The sequence below is a fragment of the Hibiscus syriacus genome, unplaced genomic scaffold (genome assembly GCF_006381635.1).
Source record: "Hibiscus syriacus cultivar Baekdansim isolate YM2019G1 unplaced genomic scaffold, ASM638163v2 tig00116951_pilon, whole genome shotgun sequence".
Classification (NCBI taxonomy): Eukaryota; Viridiplantae; Streptophyta; class Magnoliopsida; order Malvales; family Malvaceae; genus Hibiscus; species Hibiscus syriacus.
Window position 1 is genome coordinate 2872190 of NW_024063482.1, and position 25112 is coordinate 2897301.

A 25112-nucleotide genomic window follows, 5' to 3' on the forward strand; every position below is an offset into this window, starting at 1 on the left:
CTATGTAGTCAGATATGTTCGTTTCTATCTTTTGTTCAAGTTTTTGTTTAATTTTTAACTTTTTCCTTAAATGGTCATTGAGTGGTTAGTTTCTTGTATCAATAATTATAAAAAATGTCTTAATTATTTAATTTATAATTATGATTATAAACTTTCATTGTAATTATGTATATTTTCTATTCTTAATAAAACTATGATTGCTCAAGTGGTTAGTTTCTTGTATCAATTTATAAAAAATGTGTACTTGTCTATAATTAATTTTTTTAAACATATATTACCGTATAATCAAACTAGTACCATTATTTATTTTTTCTTCACTCAAGGCTGTTGTTTGTTTTCTCCCCAGCCTTCCCTTATTTACTACTCTTTGTATCAACTTATCATTTAAAACCAACACTTTCCTCCATTTTCCTCACATACTCTATTCCCCCACCCCAATTCATTTCCCTTTCTCTCTCTTTCTATATATATAAATGTCTATGATTTAAGAGCAAGAAAGCAAAAAGAGAAGGAAGGTTCATGATTGATTGATTTTGTTTCTTCCTCAACAAGGATAATAGCCTTTAAAAAACACAACCCATGGCTGTTTCTCCATGTTTGAGCGGTAATGATCAGAAGAAACACTGGTGGCTCACCAAAAGAAAGGTAAAATACTTTTGAAAGCCTTCAACTTTGATCATGTCTTCAAACCAAAGTTTCATTTTTTATATCTAAAAAAAGGTTGTGAAATGGGGTTTTTATGCAGCTTGTAGATAAGTACATTAAAGATGCAAAGCGCCTCGTTGCGACGCAAGGAGAAGACGAGATTGCTTCAGCTCTCAATCTTCTTGACGCCGCTTTGGCACTTTCGCCTAGTTTCGAGATTGCTCTTGAACTCAAAGCCAGATCGTTGTTGTATCTTAGGCATTTTAGGGATGTTGTTGATATGCTTCAGGATTATATTCCGAGTCTGAAAATGTCAATCGACGACTCTGTCTCGGTTTCCTCTGATAACTCGTCTCAACATCTCTCGAGGGAGGGAGTCATGCTTCTTCCTTCTAGTGACTCATCCTCGGACTCATATAGTCCCGAGTCCCGACCCATCTTTTAAATGCTTCTCTGTTTCGATTTTAAAGAAGAAACTCATGGTCGGGTGGTGGAAGAACAACAAGAAAGAAGGGAAATAGAGGTATTTGGTGCATGCTAGGCCAAGCATGTTACCATATAGGATTCATGGAGGATGCCATGGTTCTCCTCCAAACGGGGAGGCGCCTGGCTTCCGCCGCATTCTGCTGTGAAAGCATTTGTTGGTCTGACGATAGCTTCTCCCTCCAATCCGCTATGAAACCATCATCAGACATATCTGCCGCCGCCACAACGCCTCCACAGAACCCCACTTCTCCCTCCGAATTAGAAAACATTTCCCAGCTTCTCTCCCACATCAAGCTCCTCATCCGCCGTAGAACCGCCGCCATGGCCACCTTGGATGCCGGCCTATACTCCGAAACCATCCGCCATTTCTCGAAAATCATAGACGGTCACCGCCGTGCCCCTCAAGGCTTCCTTGTCGAGTGTTACATGCATCGAGAATACACTTACAAGGCCTCGGGTCGCATAACTGAGTCCATCTCTGATTGTAACAAAACCCTCGCTCTTGACCCGACATGCATCGAAGCGCTCGACACCAGAGCCTCCCTTTTGGAAACCATCCGTTGTTTACCGGACTGTTTACACAACTTTGAACACTTAAAACTGTTGAAATTCCAAAGTCCAAATTGGCTGCACATTTCCATCGAAAGTGCAAATAATTAAATGCACCAAAAAATGGGTTGTTTTTTTGTTGATTTTTTGACAATGATAAAAGCTCAATTTTAGTCATTGTACTTTAGGGTATTTATAAATTAGTCCTTAAAGATTCAACTATAAATACCCTAGCTCATTTAGCTTCAAAATTATCCCAAAGCATTCTAGCTTTCTTCCAATACTAGAGAGAATTTAGAGAGTTTCTTGAGAGTTGTTTTCTTCTTTTTATCAAGAGAGAATTATCATTGTTTTTTCCTTAGTAGATCGAGAGAGATTGTAATTCCTATTTTTCTCGTAGTGAAATTCTTCTACCGTTGCCCGTGGTTTTTACCCTATTTTATTTAGGGATTTTTCACGTAAATTTTGTGTCTTCTTTATCTTCATTTTTATTTTCTCAAATTATCAGTTGCATTTTTGCTTTATCCGATAGCCGTCTTCCGCAACTATTGGTATCCGAGCTAGATTAGAGTGTGTAATATCTGCTTATTGTCTTTGTGGTTGCCACCAAAAGGTGGATCCTCCAACATAAGAAAGTAAGAAGTTATTACCCATTCTTTGAAGGTTCCAGAGAATTATTCATGATAGTGAAATAGTGGGAGCTATCCGTAAACGAAGCAATGACAACAAAATTTGATATTGAAAAGTGCAATGGGAGAAATTTCTCATTGTGTAAATTGAAGATGAAGGACATCCCGAGGAAAGAAGGTTGTCTAGCAGCTATCAGCGAAAGGCCAGTAGATTTCACAGACGACAACAAATAGATCGAAATGGACGGAAATGCTATGGCAAACTTTCATCTAGCATTAGCAGATGAAGTATTGTCAAGTATCGAGGAGAAGAAGACAACTAAGGAGATATGGGATCATCTCACCAAACTGTACGAGGCCACATCGCTGCACAATAAAATTTTCCTTTAGAGAAAATTGTACACTCTCCATATGCCAGAATCTACTTCAGTGACGGAGCACTTAAATACACTGAACACTTTATTTTTTTCAGCTTACATCCTTAAGCTGTAAAATAGGAGAACAAGAACGTGCTGAACTTCTACTTCAAAGTCTACCGGATTCATATGATCAACTCATCATCAACTTGACAAACAGTAATGTCACCAGTCTAGTCTTCGATGACGTTGCAATTGTTGTTCTACAAGAAGAAAATCGGCGCAAGAATAAGGAAGACAAACAAGTAAATCTGCAACAAGCAGAAGTGTTGACAACGATGACAACGATGAGAGGGAGATCAACAGAACGTGGCCAAAGCATCAGTCACAAACATGGTAGATCGAAGTCGAGAAGCAAGAAGAATTTAAAGTGTTACAGCTGTGGAAAGAAGGGTCACTTGAAGAAGGATTGTTGGAGTCTAAATAAAAACTCCAATCCACAAGGCAATACCGCAAACACTTCAGATGATGGAGATGCTCTATGCTGTGAAGCGTCAACCACCGTGGAAGGAAGAAAACGATTTGCAGATATATGGCTCATTGATTCGGGAGTAACATATCACATGACCTCAAGAAGAGAATGATTCAATCATTATGAACCTGTCTCAGGAGGATCTGTGTATAGTTGCAATGATCATGCCTTAGAGATCGTTGGCGTGAGAACCATCAAATTGAAGATGTATGATGGAACAATTAAAATTGTTCGAGATGTGCGGCACGTGAAAGGTGAAATGTGGTTAAGGCACATATTTTTAAACCAATCAATCCTTTACAGATTGCTTCAAAAGAGTTATTCCAGCGTTATGTGTACGATCATGGATGAAGAAGCAGCCGAGAAGAAAAGGAAGAAAGCTGCGGCAATTCAAGTGAAGCAAACCCATTATTGTAACTCTAAATCGGAACCTTAAACATGTCTGGGTTCTTCAACAAGTTTGAATGGGAGTGAAAACAGGAGCACCCCAATTAGTTCGAACACGAACGTGTTCCAAGGTGTATTTTGCAGGGATCTGGCTGCAGTTGGGAACCTATTGTCACAAGTGGGGTTCAATCGTCCATTTCAATTGAAATACGAGGCACTCAGCTGTTGATTGCAAAAGGGCAGAAGAAGAATCTCTGTTTCATTTTCTTTGCAATTTTTTAGTGACAATTGTCGATAAATTTTTTGTATGCTATATCTACCGCTACTTGTATAGAAATAAATCTTCATTGTTTCCCATACTGTTAAAATTATTTAGAACATCAAAATTAAAAATACTTATTTTACAATAAAATAGTTGTTTTTTTTAATCTTATCTCTACATTGGCGCTAAATAGTATTACTTGTGAGTACGGTGAGGGAAAATCAAAATTGAGGGAGAAGCTAACAAAGTTTTTTTTAATTCTTTTATCTCTCTTATCTGGTTAGTTTTTTTCTTTTCTCTGGTTTTGTTTATCCACGGATGACACCTTCTGACATCCCGCTAGATTTATTTAGGGTAAATTACACATTTAGTATCTCAAATACTATTTTTATTTCGTTTTGGTCACTCAACTATTCTGCATTAATTTTCTAAATTTTAACATAACAATCTAATTCTGACTCTACCCTAACGATGGTTATGAGTTATGAGCCATATTATGGTATTTTCTTCTGCCTGTTTGTTCCATTAATTCCTTTATAGATCCAATTTACAAAACAATTATGAACACAAACATTTTTGGGAAATATGATAATATTATTTGTTTGTTAATCATATGCTAAAGTTAATAAGATTTATAAAATTAAGTAGTTTTGTAACAATGTAATTCGATCTTCAAAAGGGAATATTATGCTAAACAAGCCTCTCCAAATTGTTGGACACTTAAAACTTGTTACAGAGGAAAGACATTCAGATATTGCAACCTAAATTGTTCATGGAGGGAATAGTAGGTAAAAAAAAAAAAAACAGGAGACTAGCAAAATTAGAAACCCTCCAGATATTCCTAGTTTCTATGTAATCTCATCATCTTACAATGAGAACATCATTAGGACCCAATAATATATATATATATGTTCGTACCATCAATTCCTAGCGGAGAACCGCCTTGATTTCGACCTTCTGGTCCTCCGTGAGCTTCGAGGGAAACAAGACCTCAAAAGTGACATACAGGTCTCCTTTCTTGTTGTTGAAATGCAATGGCATCCCTTCTCCTTTGACCTTTCTCACCTCCTTCGGCTTAGTAATTCCCTGAGTACATGCAATGCAATTCATTACCTCGTATTTTAAAGTTTATTTCTAATTTTGGGATCATTTTAGCTGTTGGTTCTGATGCTTACCTTAGATCCAATGTCCACTAAATGTTCATCAAGGTGCTTAATGGCCTTCTCAAAACCAACAAGAGCTTGAACCTGGGGCAGGTCGAGGACCGATAATTAGTTCCAAACGGTAAAGAAGGATTGTTGAGACGGATTCAGATATAGACACAAATATTAATACAAAATGAGACTAGTGTTATGGTGACAGTGGTGTGTAACTTATTGCCTTCCCTCCTAAATCGGTCATGGGGTGCTGTGCGAATGCGGAACTGCAGGAAATGTGATTGTTATGCGAGCAAGAATTGGCAATCTTCAAGTTCTGGTAGGATTTTAGGGTGGGCATGATAGACTTCACAATAACTAGGCTATTCAGGACCGGAAATTTTTGAATTCACTGTTTTTAAAGACTAACCTTCAAATCTCCAGGTTCTCCATCTATTATAGGCTCGCCGTCATCATAAAAAACAACCTCCTGTAAAATGCACAGTGAATATTATTTTAAATCCAACAACAATAAGCACTAGCTTACTGTTCTACTCCTGGTATAGACTAGAAATACTACTACAAGATGATGAAGATTACAACATCCTGTAGATGTTATACAATAAGAAATGCTAACAAAATTGTCAAATGTATAAGTCTGTAAAGAAAAGCATTCCATTTACGAACGACAACAAAGAATCCTCGAAACAATTTACTTTAGTGCATTCCTCTGTCTGTTATTTTGATGTAACGCTGAACAATAAAGCAGGCCAAAAAGTCAGGAACACCCTGGTACTGAATTATTATTTCTGATAGCATATCACTGACGTTTTAAGAGATCAAGAATGCACCTTGATAAAATCACAAAAGAATTTTTTTTCTTCTAATTCTACAAACTTGTATGTCCATCTTGCATTCCTTTCTCAATATCAACCGTGACTATATACCCTTCTCGTTCATATTTGACATTTTGGCATTCCTCGCAAACCTGAGGAAAAAAATGGAGAATGGTCATAAAAGCTTAATCATAGTGACATACGACATGACAATTCTGACAGCAAAGAAGACCCCAGGTAACAAGAAAGAAAAAGAAAAACATGGATATTACAGTAACTGCTTTTAACAAAACCCAGAAACCACTGTACCTGTTCGGTCATCTGTTGGAACATCCCTGGACCAATTTGCCTATGATGGATTTCATTTCTGCAGTTACACCGTCGTTTACCAGGAGCTGGCTTCAAGATATTTTTCTCCCTCCAAACCTGGTGGAATCCAATTCAATTTTACTTTTTTTTTACAAGATAGCAATATTGACAAATACCAGAGGGGACACGGAAAACAAAGAGGCAAGCACCCAGCTATCAACCCATCTTCTTTCCCTATAAAGGTTCTAAGAATGAGTTGCTCCCTCTGCTTGTTATCATAATTTCATGAGAATCGATGTATAATTTGTTGGCGATTTGACTAAACTAACATCTTTTAGGCGAAATTTTCTCTTTCTAATACCCTTTGATTAATATTTCCCGAAATAACATTCTTTCGATTGAGGTAGCACAAAGGCGCATCCCTAGAGACGCGTTTTACCTAGTTTTTGCTGTCTGGGATGCCACGCGTGTAAGGCGCATCCCCGGGATGCGCTTTATATGGGATCTGCTGAGGCGGATGCCACACTAGTATTCTTTTTAATAATAAAAATATTATTTTTATTGTTATTATAAATTATTAATATATTATGTAAAGTGTTTCGGTTATAATTTAAGAATTATCGAATGTATTTTTTAAATGTGTGTTAAAGGTAGAGTGAATTTAGGTTTTAGTGTTATATGTTTCAGGGATTTTGATATTTACTCATTCCACGCGACATTAATCGGATGGAACAATAGATCAAAACCAACTTTGATCTTATTGTAGTTATAGGAAAAATATATGAAATTATAATATTACACGTATGGTTATATATCTATTTTTTTATTTTGATTTTCGATCTATTAATTTTATCACTTAATTATTTAAATGTTATCAATCTAGTAATATGTTATCAATATTTAACGAAAATATTGATGCATAAATTAATAAAATTAGTATAATTACACATTTAATCTTCAATACTTACATATTTTATCAATTTAGTCTTACTTTTAATTTAATTTAATAAATTTAATCATCCAATCAGAAAATGTGTCATCGTATACATAAATTTTTTTATAACTTTTAATTTGTTTAATTTAATATTTTTCTCTACGTAGAAGGTGAAATTATTATAATATTTAATATTTAATAATTAATATTTAATTTGTTATAATAAATAATATTAATTATTATAGTAAATAAATATAATAAAATAATTTTAAATAAAAATTTTTTAAAAAAATTAGTTAGGTGTACATACATTGAGAAATTATAGAAAATGTAATTACATTTAAATATTAGAAACAAAAGCATTCATTTAAATAGAATATTAATTACATAAGGGTTAACGGTTATGTGATGATAACAGAGCTGTACATTTTTTTCTATTGTGCCCGATGTTTCTACAATGCCCATATCGTTTTTATTCTATTGACTTCTCCCGAATATCCATATCACAATGTATTCTAGTAGATTTTGGACGACATGAGTCTCTCAATAGCAATGGATCTGGTACAATTGTAAGCCAAGTTTGAATCTCATCTGGGTCTCTTTTGTTTCCTATGGGCGGAAACTCAAATTCATATACCTTGAATATTTGTGAAAGTTAGTATACGAGATCAACATAATTTTTGTAGTCTAAATGTGAATGTGAGCAAGCTGCAAGGACATGAGAGCATGAATATTTGAGTGCTTGAAAGAAACCACAATCGCACCACCTCTCTTGCAGATTAACTCTGAAAGAGTCAGCTTCAATCCCTTGCAGCGGACGTGGCATTTCGTTAACACGAAACAATTCACGGGTGCGAGAAAAATTTGTAACCAACATCCTATTTGATGCAACCACTTTTTTCTGTAAATTAGCTACTAGTCTTGGGTGGTAAATATGGTCGTTTTGCAACCAAGTAAGAGCTTGTCCATCGAGCTTTGCAAAGAGTTGACCCAAACAAAAATAAGTCGTTTTGACCAACGCCGTGACTAGTAAATGGCACGCCCCTTTAAGGTTGAATTTATTGCTTCAGCCAAGTTGGTTGTCATATGACCATAACGATACCCCCCGTCATACGCATTTGTCCACATTTCTTTGCTGATGTCCATAATGTACTCGCACCCCTTCTTATTTTTGCCAAACAACTCTTGTAGTATAGACTCAAACCTTTAAGGTAAGAGTTCGTAACCTAAGCCATTAGGAATATGTAATAGTTAATATGAAGTATAAATAAGTAATATGAAAATGATAGAAAAATTGGGAAAAAGTAACATACCCATCCGCACGACTAACTGACGTTCATCGTTCTTCTTGTATTTTCCATAATAGTTTGCAGCAATATGACACAATAACGATATTGAACATGTGGAGGTCTATACATTGTACTCAAAGACTCCATTTCTGCTTTTATCCCGACTCCTCAGTCTGAAATAATGCATACTTGTTTCCTGGTGACAACATGTAAACGTAAATTTTTAAGGAAAAAAACCCAGGACTTAGTGTCTTCTCCTTGAACGAAAGCAAACGCAACATGAAGAATATTACGGTTTCTATCTTGGACCACAACCAATAATAAAACTTTCTTGTATTTCCCATACAAGAAAGTACCATCAATTTGGACAATTGGTTTACAATACTTGACTGCATTAATACACTGAGGGTAAGTCCAAAAGACACGGTAGAATTGGCAACGATCGCGAACCATTCGATCATTCACGTAATGATGTTGAGTTTCGAACTCAACAATTGTCTCGAGATTGAGTCTTTGCACAACATGAAACCAACTGGGCAGCTCCTTGTAAGAGGAATCTCATTCGCCATGGAGTTTGCAAATGGCATTCTGTTTTGCCAACCAAGCTTTTTTATAGGAGATAGTGTACTCATATTGTGACTGTATAGCAGAAATCAACACTGCAACAACTATATGAAAGCTTTGCTTCACAATGGGCATGATTGCTTGGCAAATAATGTTGGAGTCCAAGTTGGGGTGATCCTGGTTTATACCTCTTGCACAACACGTATGAGGATCGTTGTATCTGATTAGTTCCCCTAAGTTGTTCTTCCTCTTCCTCTGTGATACACGGGCCATCCATTGACATCCGTTGTCATGTTGGACACAGTAGCATACATATTTCTCCGTGGTAGATAGATCAACTTGGGACTGAACTGAGTTACAAATATTGTAACTCTTTATTGCCATCATTGCTTCCTCATTCGATGCGAACTCCATTCCAATATGTAAATCACCGTCGTTGACAGATGACTGAAGTCCATAGTTGCCAACATCAGGAAGATCCAAAAATTCAGGCTCGTACATTGCATCTTAATCAGCACTATACATATGTGCAGGAAGTTCGGCTGGTGTTGTATTTATCGGAACGCCATCCTCATCATCATCAGAATGTACGTTAAACTGTGGTGAGTCAGGTTCAACGAATAAGCCCGTTTCAGCACCATCTGCACCTGGCTCCCTAAGAGGTTCTTCTGGTGGAGATGAGGGTTCCTCCGATAATCCAATGTTGAGGTCAAATAAGTTCCTGCTTGCTTGCGTGCCCTCCCCTTGAACTTGAGGCCATTGTATCATGTGAGATATGAATAGACTGTCGTCTTGATGGCATTTCCATATGCAAGTCGAAAACATTAGCAGATGAATGTCTGCCCCTTGAAGTAAAAGAGATGATGCCATATGGATTATTGGTGAAGCCACGTGGGTTGAGATCATAAGCAGTTGCTGATAAATGTTTTCCTATTGAACTTGATGGCATAGCATCTGGCATTAGATCCGCCATTAATGATGTGAAATCATTACAGATCAGTTGCGTCGGGCTATCAACTTGATATGCAATGCCAAAGTGAGAGGAATATGAGAGACCACGAGAAGAACGAACCTCAATAAAAGTGGCATACATTTCAATAAGAGATTGTGAACTCCCCATATGAGCATCAACCATCATAGAAACATCATCATCGTTGGAAAGCTGAAATGATGTATACGTGAGTGGAAAAAGTTTAGTAGGAAATCTATACTGAAGTGAAGATAGTCTTTTCCGGCCAGCTACACGAATCTTTAACGAAATTTTGGTGATTAACTCCTCAAGAGTGATGTTTCTCTTCAAGGTTAAGGGGATATAATGATCTGACTCAAAAACAACCCCCTCTTCAGCTTCCTTAATTTCTCCATCATACAAAACAACAGCAGAAAGACAACTCATTTTCAGAGAATAGAGGATTGAGATTTTTTGAGAAATTTAGAGTTTGAGAATTTGAAAGCTTGTGAACTGAAGTTTGTTTTGAAAGTCCATAATACGTTGCATATAATAGTGTCTATAACCGGGGTACTATTCATGTGAAGGCGCGTTCTCGGGGGCGTGCCTTACATTATTTTATCAGAGAATATGTTATTATTTCCCTAATATGTCACTCATGTCCCTCAGGGGTCATGTTATCATTACCTTATTATGTCACTCATGTCCCTCGGGGGCATTATTCATGTCAGTACCCAAAGTGGTGAAAGCGCGTTCCCGGGGGCGCGCCTTCCATTATTTTGTCAGAGAATATGTTATCATTGACCTATTATGTCACTCATGTCCCCCGGAGAACTATTCATGTCAGTACCTATTATTTCTGAGGCATAGTGGTGAAAGTGCGTCCCTGAGGATGCGCCTTACCCACGTGGCATCCGACTCAGCAGATCCCATATAAAGCGCATCCCCGGGGATGTGCCTTACACGCGTGGCATCCGAGACATCAAAAACTAGGTAAAACGTGTCCCCGATGATGCGCCTTTGTGTCACCTCAGCCGAAAGGGTGCTACTTCGGAAAATATTGGTCAAATGGTGTTAGAAAGGAAAAATTTCGGTTAAAAGGTGTCAGTTTAGTCAAATCGCCTAATTTGTTGATTCAACAGCTTCTTAGGAAACTGTAGAACAGTTAATCAAAATATAAAATTGTCTGGTATAAATCATTAGTTTCCAGAGGCACCATAACTGTCTTTTGTGCACATCTGAGAGCTGCTTTACCGAGGCTAACATGAAAAACTAGTTGACCCCTAATGATCTAGCTTCTAGTTAAGCCTGGACCGAACAAATTTCCCGTACTAAGCATCATGTGATATCCTGTGACTTATTATGGCTGATTGACAATTAACTTTTACACAAATTTGGTGAACTACCTATTTGTAAAATGTTAGTTATTATTACAGCTTGCCTCCTAAATCTCAGTATGATTACATATGTCGTGTTTATACATATCAGACTTTTAGTATTTTTTTAGTTAAGCGTTAAGATATGGGTCTAATGGTGCTTTGGTCATGAGTGTGTTGCCTACCTGAATAATTTTGCTTTTTCGAGGATCACATCCTGGCGATCAGAGGGTCTACCTTTACTTCCGATGAAACATTCACATTACTACACTATCTTATTTACATACATCTACAATATACTCATGCTAACCATAATTATCATTATATTATCTATGGAGCTTTGTACAATGACTCGTTGATGCGTTGTTGAGATTGTTTGTCTTTTCTCATATCTCTTTGATCTTTTGTTGGGGTTGCGTACATCCATCTTTCACTTTTCTAGATTGGACTGAATTTTCATGTGTTCATCTTGTTCTCCTCTGAAATGGTGTCTTTCTTAGACTGTGTTTTTTGTTCATTCCCTATCATCTTCTATTCAGTACGGTGGTTGCATATCGATTTTACGTTTTGTACTGTTTTTCACGTCTCATTGATTCTTGCCTAAAAAATATCTTCATTCCAATTTCCTTTCTGGCTCTCCATCCGGTTCGAGGATAGCTTACTTTCCTTGCACCGATCTAATTTTCTTTTGACTTGGAGTTTACGGGCGAAGTTGCATGTTTGAGGTTTTTGCATCGTTAATGATTCTTTTAGTTGTTGGTTGGTCCATGCTCACCATATCAATGATAAAGTACAAGTGGGGTGACAATTCAGGTGGTTTAGACGTTGAAAAATAGGATGATTTTTACTGACGATTTATAATTTATCTCTTTTGGTTTGAGTGGAGAAACATTGGTTGATTTGATCCAAGTGAAAAAAAGATATCTTTCAAAGAAGGAAGGAGAAGAGGCTGAATAGAATCTCTATTTATTTTAAAAGAGTTACATTATATATTCTGAATGTGTAATGGTCAAGAGATCACTTATTCAAGTTGGATTATTTCGACCCTATCATATTTGTTTGTTGACCCAATGTGTGATTCATTGAGCCATCTAACTCATTAGATATTGGGTTGCCGGGAAATGGCTCGTTATATGTTGCATATGATAATCCCAATTCCACTTGTCGTTGGGAGCAGAACTCATCCGAAGTGGCAATGGATATGACATATATAAATGCTCCTTACATTATTTTATTGCCGCGATTTTAGTTTACGTTATTTACTACCATAAACGATTAAACAGGTAATATAAAGTAAAACAAAATCTAATCGATTTGATCTATTTTGAAAACATTATTTCACTAGCAACAAATCATAAGCCACTTGAGCTTTTAGTACTTGTTCCATACATAGTATTACTGTACATGAACTTTTATTTGATGGTTGTCACTGATCTTTCACAAAATAAATTTATATAAGTTAATACTATATACTCATATTAATTAAACGAACAAACACTTAAACATTTTAGATTAAACAATAAGCTATGTAAGACTAAAAAAATAACTATATCCACTAAAATTCAAAATAAAGAAGTTGCGAGACATGAGTAAATATCAAAGTATTATAAGCATTTATAAATTTTCTGTTTGTTTCATTGTAATTGGTTTTTTAAAAAATATTTTTCTTATTTTTCAGTTTTGGTCAGTGGAAAACAGATTGATCAATTTAATTTTTTTTTCTGATCAACATAATTTCCTTTGTATTTTTTGAAAAAATGACTTATAGATTGATTTTTTATAAGTCATTTTCTAAACTTTTCACTTCAAAGCATATATATTCGAAATAAATTTTTTTTTTGTATTTAATATTAATATTATATTTTATTATCACTTTTATAAAAAATATTAATCATTAAATACATTTATTAATGATTTAAATAATATAATATTATACTATTAAAAAATAATATAATATTATATTGTCAGTATTATAATAATATATTCAATTGTATTATAATAATATATGATATTATACTTTTATTTTGATAATATATATATATATATATATATATATATATATTAAATTATTAATAAAATTAATGTTATTTATTAGTTTCATAAATATATTATTATTAAATTATTAAATATTTAAAATATATTTAATAATAATTATCAAAATATAATATAATATTTTTATTCTAATATTATACTTTTTAATATTATAAAATATTCTAATTTTAATGAATAATTAATATAATTAATAATATTTATTATTTTAATAATATAGTAATATTATTTTAATAAATAATTAATATAATTTAAAATATTTTTATTTTAATAAAAGATAATAGTCTTAATATTTATATATATATATATATATATATAATTTTAGAAATAATATTTTAATAATAATATTGACGTTAATAATATTAAATAAATTATTTAATAGTTAAAAATAATATTATTAATTTTACAAATAAATAATATTATTTATTATATTATTATTTATTTATAATAAATAATTTAAAAAAATTATTAACCAATAGAAAATGATTTACACAATATAATCCAAATACTGTAAAATGATTTTTAAAAATTATTTTTCAAAAAATATAATTTATTTTATGAAAATCATTTTTCGAAATCTATTTTTATGAAATAAACATATTCTAAATAATATATAATTTTTATTTTTAAAATAGAATTTACTCTTTTTTTCAGTATCTGACATTAAATTAAATATACAATTTAATATCATAATTTGAAGGCATATATTGTCGCATACAATAAAAGATGAAACCGACAAATATTATCCATAGTATTATATGTTAATGTAATTTAATGTGCATCCAATACCATGTACTTCTATTTTCTTTAGGGTAAAGTATATAAATGGTCACTAAACATTTTAGATGCTTGCATTTAGGTCCCCTAACTTTTAAAACATGCAATATAGTCACCAAACATTTAGTTCGTTTGCAATATGGTCCCCGATATAACAACCATTTCACTGCCGTTAAAGTAAATTATATAAATGATCACTAAACTTTTCAGGCACTTGCATTTAGGATTCTCCAACTTTTAAAACTTGCAACACAATCATCAATTACATTCTAAACCCTAAATTCCAAAATATTTCAATTATATTCTAAACCTCAAATTCCAAAAAAACAATTCAATTACACATCCAACCCTAAATTCATAATTCATTCTCAAAATCTACCATGACAAAATGAACTTGAAGCAGTAACCCTAAACCCTCAAAACATAACCCTAAATACTATATTTCCCCACCAATTAACCCAACATAATCAAATAACATTTAGTTCATTTTGGGTCCATAACAATAAGTGATTATATTGGGTTTAGGATTTAAAAGATAGATTTAATTAACTATAAGTGAACAATACTCATTTTGATTCAAAAAAATTATTTTTCGACTTGAATTGATTAAAAAAAATTTATACAAATTGACTTTGAGTTGTAATTTCATAAACTTGACTTAAAAAAATTTCAAGTTAAAATCAAATTGTTAAATACAACTCGAATATCTCAAAATTTTTAGTAATTAGTGGATTAATTTTTAAGTTTGAGTTAAGTCCCTTGACTCTGTATGATATATGTATATCACATATGAAAATAAATGAAGAAATATATGTATTGTATATGGTTAAAAAACTATTTAAATTATAATCAAATAATATTATAGTATTATAAATATTTATAATTAAATTTAAACAGAAACTCGAAAATTCAATTCGATTTGATTTAAATTTATAAACTCAAATAAAAAAATTTCGAGTCAACTATTTTATAAACTTAAATGAATTAGAATAAAATAATATTATAATATGATAAATATTTATAATTAAATTTAAACATAAACTCAAAAATTCAATTCAATTTGACTTTATTTAAATTTTATAAACTAAAATCGAAAAAATTTCGAGTCATCTATTTCATAAACTGAATTGAATTTTTAGGTCCAACATAATCACTTATTGTTCACTTATAGTTGGTTAAATTTTTTAGAACCATTATGTTTTGAGGGTTTAGGATTGCTGCTTCAAGTTTAGTTTAATATCGCAGATTTTGAGAATGGACTGTGAATTTGGGGTTGGGTATGTAATTGAAGTATTTTAGAATTTGAGGTTTATAATGTAATTGATGATTGTGTTGTAAGTTTTAAAAGTTAGGGGGACCTAAGTGCAAGCATCTGAAAAGTTCAGTGATCATTTATATAATTTACCCTAACAAAAATGAAACGACTGTTACGTTGGGGACTATATTGCAAACAAACTAAATGTTTGGTGATTGTATTGTAAGTTTTAAAAGTTGAGGAACCTAAATACAAGCATCAGAAAAGTTCAGTGACTAGTTATATACTTTACCATTTTATTTATATGAATACCATGGACGTCGATTTAAAATGTAGAAAAGAGGTAAAATTGAAAAAAAAAAGTTTACATTTTTATATGTAATTACGTCATATATCCTCAAACTATAATTTTGATTTCAAACTAGTCCTTAAACTTTTAAATATTTTAATTTTATCCTCAAACTATGACTTTCATTTTAAATTAGTCTTTAACTTTTTAACATTTTAATTTTATCCCTAAACTATGATCCATTTTCTAAATTAGTCCCAAACTTTTGAATATTTCAATTTCATCCTCAAATTTATCCAAATATAATTATAGTTTCAATCATAGTTTAACTTAAACCATGATTTTATTAAACAAGGGATGTGATTAATATATACATATAGTTTGGGATGAAATTGTAATGTTAAAAAATTTGGGGAATAATTTAGAATGAAGGTCATAGTTTGGGGATGAAATTGATCTGTTCAAAAGTTTGAGGACTAAGTTAGAATGATAGTCATAATTTAGGGATGAATTAGAACATTTAAAAGTTTAGGGACCAATTTAAAATGAGCATCATACTTTGAGGACATGTAATGCAATTATTATCTTATCTTAATTCAAATGTAGGGTTCATTTATGCTTGAAATTAGAAGACTGCGATACTTGGAAACACCTGCTGCTTGAAATTAGAAGACTATAGAACACAGAGATCAGAAAAGAATGGATGAAGAACTGCTGCAAAAGAGTGAAGGGAGAATAAGGAGTGGAATAACAAGGGCAGTCTTTATGGAAGAGGTTACAAGGGTAAGCTCCATGGCAGTGACATTTGCAGAAATGGCACTGTTGCAATACCTTCTGCAGGTCGTATCTTTGATGATGGCCGGACACCTACGTGAACTCGCGCTCTCCGGTGTTGCTCTGCAATGTCACCGGCTTTAGCCTCCTCGTACACTTCTCTTCCTATCGACATCCTACATGATACGAATATTATTTCGAGTAACATAACTGCAACAAATATATATGCAGGATTCGAACCATGGTTAATTGATACCTACATGTTACATTTTAAGCAGATGGGATATGCAAGTGGCTTAGAAATTCTATGTGGGCAAGCTTACGGAGCACAAGAATATCAAAAGGTTGGAAGCTACACGTACTGCGCAATAATCTCCGTTCTTCCAATCTTTCTCCCGATATGCCTGGTTTGGATTTTCATGGACAAGCTATTAGTTCTAATAGGCCAAGATCCTCAAATTGCAATGGTAGCTTGCAAATATGCAACATGGCTCATACCAGCATTGTTTGCCTATTCCATACTTCAATCACAAGTTCGATTTTTTCGTGCTCAGAGCTTTATTCTTCCCGTCGTATTTATCACGATGGTAACTCTAGGCTTTCATATTCCTATTTGTTGGGTTTTGGTATTTAAATCGGGCTTGGGGAATTGTGGGGAAGCTTTGGCCATTGGCTTGTCCTATTGGCTCAATGTGATACTGCTCGGAATTTACATGAGATACTCATCATTGTGAGAGAAAACCCGTATCCTTGTCCCGGAGGACGTTTTCGCCAGCATCAAGGAGTTCTCTTGGTTCGGGATTCCTTCTACCGTAATGGTTTGGTACCTTAGTCTTCCTTTCTTATTAACATGATTGTACATATCACTCTTTGTTTAATTTCCTAATCATGTTCTTTGCTTGGAGACAAAATAACAGTCTAGAATGGTGATCTTTTGAGATTCTTTTATTGCTATCAGGAAATTTGCCTAATTCAAAGCTTGAAACGTCACTTATTTCTGTATGGTATGACCTCGAATATTATATTTTGTTATTTGTTTGAGACAAAAAGGATTCCCCTATTCCATTAAATTGCATCTAACAGTTTGATAATCATCCATTGTGCAGCTTCACAACCACATCTGTGCATTTCTATATACCATTTGGGATTAGTGCTGCTGCAAGGTTTCTTAACCGATATCATTTCTATTGAATTACCAGTTTATTTAATGCTTATATATATGTTTCAAGTTGAATTTCCCAGCATCCTATAATATTTCCAGCACTCGAGTTTCGAACGAGTTAGGAGCCGAAAATCCACAGGCAGTTCAACTGACTGCTGTTGCAGTAATGGCTCTTACAGTCGCGGAATCAGTCGTTGCAAGCACAATTATCTTCTGTTGCTGTTATGTTTTCGGATATGCATACAGTAATGAGAAGGAAATTGTAGATGGTGTAATCAAAATGGTTCCTTTACTGTGCTTCTCAATAATCATGGATAGCTACCATGCAGTACTTGGTGGTTAGTTCCCATTTTGAGAAAATAATCAATCAAATTTACTGATATTTTGCGTGAAAATAAACTCACCCCAAGGTGGTTTGATTGTGGGGATCGTTAGAGGAATTGGGTGGCAGTGGAGCCTATATAAATGCAGAAGAAGAAAATAAAAAAGAAGAGATGAGAAATCATGATGTTGATGATGCAACAACAGTGACACTGGATACGTAATCATCGACTGCTTCTCGGCTTGCTTTCGCCAGCGGAGAGAATAAAATATACCATAAACTTCAATTTATTCCCTAAATTCCTAAAACCTTCTAATTAAGTCATCAAAATCTAATTTTATTCATTTTGGCCCCTTAGATTTCAGGTTTTAGCCAATTAAGTCCATCAGATGGTTGTTACATTTATATCGGTATGCACAATTATATTTAAATATGCCATGTTGCATTTCTAGATGGTTGTTAGACCATCCGTATGTTTTATTTAATTGTCATGGTTATCTACTATAATAATATAAGTCATAAATCATATATACATAATACTAATTATTTTACTCGTGTGATGTATAAATAATTAAATTATTAAATCTTTTGATGTAAACCATTGTTGTTGTCTAGTGTTTTAATAGTAGTTATAACGTTTGTTTTAATAAATTTTTTAAGATTGTGTTTGGATAAAGAATTTTGAGAAAACAATTATTTTTATTAATATTTTTATTTTTTAAATATTCTTGTTTGAGCAAAAGATAGTAGGGGGTTTGAAAATTTACAAAGAACTGTAGAAAAAAAAACATTACATTTAATCATTGAGGTATTTAGATGAATTCAATTTTAGAAAGAGATTTAGTTGTTTAAATCCCACATTTTTTTATTAATATGAGTGACATATATTTGTAACTGTCTCAACTATTTAACAATGAACTTTTACTAAAAGCAACCTTTGAAAAATAATATTTTTAAAGTGATTTTTTTAAAAAGAAGTTAATTTACCTTTTTGTGTTTAAATGATCATGTATAAAATATTTTATGATGTTTGATAAATTTTTTAATTAATTTAGTTTCATTATCAAGATATTATATGTTCTAAAGATTCTCAACTATTTAACGATGAAAGTACAAACACCCTTCCAGTTACTGGTGCTTGAACTTAAGATACTTAAGGATAACAACCGTCCCTTTAACCAATGAAGTAACTTGGTTCATACATTTGATAATTTTCTTGAAAACATTTTAAGAAAATTATTTTTTATTAAAACAAAGGCACATTAAAAACTTTCTAACCTTTTTGTCTTTTGATTTTTTATTAAAATGATTTTATTGTTATAAAAATACAATTTAAAAATATTTTTGTACATGAATATTTTATGAAGTCTTAATTTAAAAGAAAAACAGACGACGTTAAATTTTGACTCATTCTTCATTTTTCACATATCTTGAAAAAATCTTTAAATTTAAAAGAGTGAATTAAAATTTTCAGCAAGATGTAGCAGTCCGAATGATCAAACATTTTGAAGTGGGGATTGGTGACTTTTTGGAGTGAGGGACATTCTACTGTATATCAATATATTACACATTAATGTAATTCAGTATCAAAACATACAAAAATTTTCACCTAAAGATTTTAAGTTTAAGTAGTCATGTCTATAAATTGTATGTACGTTGTCAATAAATTAAAAAAAATTATAATAAATAATATCTTATAATTATCTTAATCTATTAAAAAAAACTTTAACTATAAGCTGAACGAGTCTACGCTATATTCATATTCAATGCTCAAGTTGCGCACACCGAAATTGAAGTTTTAATAATTTAACCGATCTGCTAGAGTATAGGAATACAAAAGTCGGAAACGATCAACTCAATTCAGATTCCATGCATCACAAATGAAAGTGTTATTTGGTCTTGATAAACAAAGTTAATCGGAGATTATGACGGCATTTATGTTTAATAATGAGCGATCGCGAAGCACATCTTACATAGGATATAAGATTTTATGTTACGAGATAAATTATTATAAATTTTAAAAGATAAAATTAAATTATTAATAAAAAAATATAAATTATATGAAAATTTAAATTTTTAAAAAGTATAATTAGTTCACTTATCAACTTTTTCTATTATGATCTGACGTGAAGAAGATAATATCAAGATTTTTCCGAGTAATAAATTGCTTCAAAGAGTGAGCTGTTCGAGGATTCCCAGGCTCTAACAATTCCAATATAACATTTTTATTATGGTAGGAAGGGTTAATCCATAATTCCCTCCAGAATCAAGGATGAACTCAAGGAGGGTGGATGGAGATAATTATCTAGTAAAAATTTAAAATGACTATATATATTATAATCTTTTAATGTATTTTTATTAAAATTTTATTTTCGTTCTTTTAAAATTTTATAAATTAGTTAATTTTTAAAATTTTTAAAATTCACCTCAGCATACAAATTTTCATATATCCTGTCTAGAATAACATCAAAATGGGAAAAGTCAGACACCGAAGTGTTGAGCAGGATGCATCACCAGAAGACAACCGGACACGTTTCAAAGAACTCGAGGCAATCCCATCACTAAAAGAAGGCGCGGTTCGTTTTTAAACTTCTGTTTAGTAATATTTAGAACGTGCAACAAATCGATTAGGAAACAAAATTGCAATTCGAGTCTAAACCTATTAATTTAATTATAAAATAACACGAATTAAAACTTCGGTTCAGTAATTTCAACTGGACACTTTTTTGAACATCTGTTTCCTTGAAATCGTAAATATTTTCAAGATAATTTAATATCCGATCTCATGATTTGCATGCCATATTATAATTATTATTCGTCTTTTATACAATAATGGCAATTCAATATGCCGTGGACTTCTATTTAAAACGTGCATGAAACAAAAACAGAAGTTTAAAAAAGGAAATTACAATTTTTTTCTTGAAAATAATTTACTATTCGAGTCTAAACCGATTAAAAATAACTATATCCAAGATGAAGAAGCTAGGAGATGGAAACCTAGAGCATATCCACAATACTTAGAAACACTTGCTGTTTGAAGTTAGGAGACTATAACACGAGATCAGAAGAGAATGGATGAAGAGCAAGTGCAAAAGAGTGAAGGGAGAATATGGGGGATGATAACAAGGGCTGTCCTTGTGAAAGAGGTTAAAAAGGTGAGCTCCATGGCAGTGACCATCGCAGCAATGACTGTTACAGTACCTTCTGCAGGTCGTATCATTGATGATGGTGGGGCACCTCGGTGAACTCGCACTCTCCGGTGTTGCAATGGCCACCTCTTTCTGCAACATCACTGGATTTAGCCTCATCGTAAACTTCTCTTCCTCTCGACACCATAAACGATACGAATATAATTTTGAGTAACATAGCTGCAACAAGTATATGTGCAGGATTCGAACCATGGTTAATTGACACCTATGTATTACATGTTATACAGTAGGGATTTTCAAGCGGTTTAGAAACTCTATGTGGGCAAGCTTATGGATTTTCAATCTCCGTTCTTCCAATCTGTCTCCCGATATGCCTGGTTTGGATTTTCATGGACAAACTATTAGTTCTAATAGGCCAAGATCCTCAAATTGCAATGGAAGCTTGCAGATATGCAAGATGGCTCATACCAGCATTGTTTGCCTATGCCATACTTCAATCACAAGTTCCATTTTTTCTAGCTCAGAGCTTGATTCTTCCCGTGTTATTTATCACAGTGGTAACACTAGGCTTTCATGTTCCTATTTGTTGGGTTTTGGTATTTAAATCAGGCTTGGGAAATTGTGGATTGGCTCAATGTAATATTGCTCGGAATATACATGAGATACTCGTCGTCGTGCGAGAAAACCCGTATTCTTGTTCCGGAGGACGTTTTTGCCAGTATCAAGGAGTTATTTCGGTTCGGAATTCCTTCTGCTGTAATGCTTTGGTAACTTATTCCTGCTTTCTTATTAACAGGAAAATACACACACACATACATACATACATACATATATATATATATATATATATATAATTGTCATTAATTTTTTGTTCATTTCCTAATCGTGTTCTTTGTTTGGAGACGAATAACAGTCTAGAATGGTGGTCTTTTGAGATTCTTATATTACTATCAGGAAATTTGCCCAATTCAAAGCTCGAAACATCAATTATTACTGTATGGTATGATCTCAAATATTATATTTTATTATTAATTCCAGACACGAAAGGATTATGATTTTCATTAGGGTAAATTATCTCATATACCATTAAATTTTGTCTGCTAACTCGTTTATATCACTAAAATTTTAATTTTGTCAATTATAACACTGAATTTTACATTCAACTATGTCACTTTGTCCTTAAATCAATTATGGGATGATGACGTGGCTAATAGTTGATGACGTATCCTTCCACACCAAAATTGCATCGTTTTGACGATGACTATAGATACCCAAAACGACGTCGTTTTAGGCTCTTAATTTTATAGTTATATCGATTTTGTCACTAAACTTTTAAAATTTTATTTTTTTTGGTATTACACTTTTCGACATCGTCAGAAATCAATCATTGTCTATCACCAATCGTATTTGTGGCAAGATTGGTATAAAAACGTTTGCATTTCACTCCTCTTTCTTCTCCTAAGATTGTTTTTCCATGAAACCCACTCAAAATCGATGAAAATCAATTTAGAATTTTGATGTATTAATATTTTGATATCTTTCAATAACCGTTCGATGAGGCGAGTTTTGAGGTATATTGTTTGTCTTCTCGAACTAGTGTTTCTTTTCAAACAAACACTCAAAATCATGTAAATCTAAGAAAACCTTCAGCATCTAAAAAATGGTAGATTACTTTTAAAATTTGGTCGATTTTTAGAGGGTTCAATGATATTTGGTGCAGTTTACCTTTTTCATTAAATTGAAAGTTCAATGATATAAATGAGTCAATGGGAAAAATTCAGTTATATCAGGTGTAGTTTAACTTTTTCATTAAATTGGATCAACTGTCTGATAATCATGCAATTTGCAGCTTCACAACCGCAACTCTGCATTTCTACATACCATTTGGGATTAGTGCTGCTGCAAGGTTTCTTGACCTTTGCCATTTCTATTCAATTACAAGTTTATTCAATTACATATATATATATATGTTTCAATTTGGATTTCCTAACATCCTATAACATTTCCAGCACTCGAGTTTCGAACGAGTTAGGTGCCGGAAATCCACAGGCCGCTCAACTAGCTTCTTTGGTGGTAATGTCTCTTACAGTTGTGGAATCAGTCGTTGCGAGCACAATTATCTTCTGTTGCCGATACGTTTTCGGATATGCTTTCAGTAACGATAAGGAAGTTATAGATGGTGTAATCAAAATGGTTCCCTTAATGTGCCTCTCAATAATCATGGATAGTTACCATGCAGTACTTGCTGGTCAGTTCCCATATTGAGAAAATAATCAATCAAATTTACTGATATTTGCATGAGAATTCTCAGTTGAAGCTGGTTTGATTGCAGGGGTTGTTATAGGAATTGGGTGGCAGCACATTGGAGCCTATATAAATGCTGGAGCATATTATCTTGCAGGAATTCCAACAGGGATTTTATGTGCTTTTGTTTTTAAATTGAGAGGGAAAGGCCTTTGGCTTGGAATGTTAACAGGATCCACTGTAGATGGAATTCTCTTCACATTTGTAACTGTTTTCACAAATTGGAAAAAACAGGTTTCTTTTTAATTGTTCATTTGATGGAAATATGTTTTTCTTTTTCCTGGAAACGAAATCCTTCACAGACTTAATTGCTTGTAAATATTTGCAGGCAATGATAGCCAAGGAAAGAATATTTGAGGGAACACGTTCAAGCTGAGGATGGCTCATTTTAAAGAAAGCATTTAAATTGGGACTTCTCTTTTATCTTTTACTCCGTTTACCAAACCTTTTATAAATATTACGCATAAATAAGCATTTTTCTTGTAAAGAGAATGAATGGGTTGACCGGAAAAGTAGACAATAATCATAGAAGGTGTAGATGGTGGTTATGACAGTATTGATTTGATTCTTCTGTGGAGAGGTTCAAGAGAGGTTTGTACGTACATTTATTGTATGGTTATTTATAATGTTCTAGATAGGTGTTGATTGAGAATTGTTTTGATATTGATATTGATTGGACGTCTTAAAAAGTGATAATTTGATAGGCTTATCATCGAATGAGACTACGTGTATCAACACGTGATCGTTGATAATCATATGCAAGATGTGTTCGTGGGAGTCGTAGGTGATCGACATGTGTTTGTTGATGGTCATTCACGGAGTATGCTCCGTATATCTAAAGGTTTGCATGAGTCATAGGTTCACATAGGTCATAGGCTCGCAGGTAGTAACAATTGCCCCCATGTAAGGGGAGGTTATAAAGTGACCTTTGTGAACCTGAGAAATGAGCAAAAATCTAGAGTGTTAAAACGTTTGGTGTTTGGAAATTGGGATTTTGAAATTTGAAATTTGAAATTTAAAAATTTAACGGACGGGTTTGCCGTCTGCCGCGTCTACAGTCGTTTTATATGATTTTGATGGTGGGTATTAAAGTGAAATAAAAATTAAATATTAGGTATAATTTTGAAAAAAATAAAAAATTATGTACTAAAATTGATAATTTAAATACTAAACGTGTAATTTATCCTATAGATTAATACAATTCAATATCAAGATTCATGACATACCAAAAAACATGTTAGAATTAAAAAATAATATATACGAGTCAATGCTATAATCAATGCTCAAGTTGCGAGCATCGAAATTGAAGTTTTAATATTTTAACCGATTTTAACTTAGCTGTGAGCATCAATTCAGATTTAAGGCTAGTTTTTTTAATATATGGAGGCCAGCTAGAGTAGGAATGCGAAAGTCGGAAACGACCAAGTTAATTCAGATTTCATATAGGTTATTTATCACTGTTCATAAATGTTTTTGAAGATATATATATATAATATATACATATTAAACAATTAAGTTAACTCAGATTCCATGCTTCACAATCGGATTCAATGTTGAAGTTGCATGTGTTAAACAGACTAAACAATTAAGTTAATTCAGATTCCATGCTTCACAAACGAATGGGTTGTTGGTCTCATAACAAAGTGAATGAGAGATTATGATAAGATTTATGTTAGTGGTAGTCTAAGCATATCTAACGTGAATGACAATCTCAAGAAACACATCGATAAAAAATATATCTCCGATGAAATCTTTGACACATGTACAATCAAATTTGTCTTCATTGAACTGA

The 25112-nt window shown here is 32.9% G+C and overlaps 2 protein-coding genes and 2 long non-coding RNA genes across 5 annotated transcripts; 3 read left to right on the forward strand and 1 right to left on the reverse strand.

Moving 5' to 3' along the window:
* Positions 1–450: 450 nt before the first annotated feature.
* On the forward strand, positions 451–1791 carry LOC120188991. Its single transcript, XM_039192345.1, is given in 4 exon segments — positions 451–645; positions 746–1037; positions 1069–1178; positions 1180–1791. Coding segments are annotated over 4 exon segments (1080 nt in total). The 5' UTR covers positions 451–579.
* A 1705-nt stretch (positions 1792–3496) lies between these two features.
* On the forward strand, positions 3497–3815 carry LOC120188869. The gene is made up of 2 exons (XR_005522450.1): positions 3497–3643; positions 3693–3815. It is a non-coding gene; the product is annotated as an uncharacterized LOC120188869 (long non-coding RNA).
* Positions 3816–4758: 943 nt separating this feature from the next.
* On the reverse strand, positions 4759–9415 carry LOC120188992 (dnaJ protein ERDJ3B-like). The gene is made up of 7 exons (XM_039192346.1): positions 9356–9415; positions 6128–6244; positions 5884–5970; positions 5413–5472; positions 5192–5269; positions 5022–5093; positions 4759–4932 (listed from the first exon to the last, which is right to left on the reverse strand). The coding sequence occupies exons 1-7, from the start codon at positions 9413–9415 to the stop codon at positions 4774–4776; spliced, it is 633 nt and encodes a 210-aa protein (XP_039048277.1). The 3' UTR covers positions 4759–4773.
* A 6998-nt stretch (positions 9416–16413) lies between these two features.
* On the forward strand, positions 16414–23478 carry LOC120188682. Of its 2 annotated transcripts, XR_005522433.1 has the most exons (6): positions 16414–16534; positions 16662–17206; positions 17301–17387; positions 17490–17546; positions 17645–17883; positions 23349–23478. It is a non-coding gene; the product is annotated as an uncharacterized LOC120188682 (long non-coding RNA). The 2 variants fall into 2 exon arrangements; XR_005522432.1 differs by having other exon boundaries at positions 16662–17387.
* The last annotated feature ends 1634 nt before the right edge of the window (positions 23479–25112 follow it).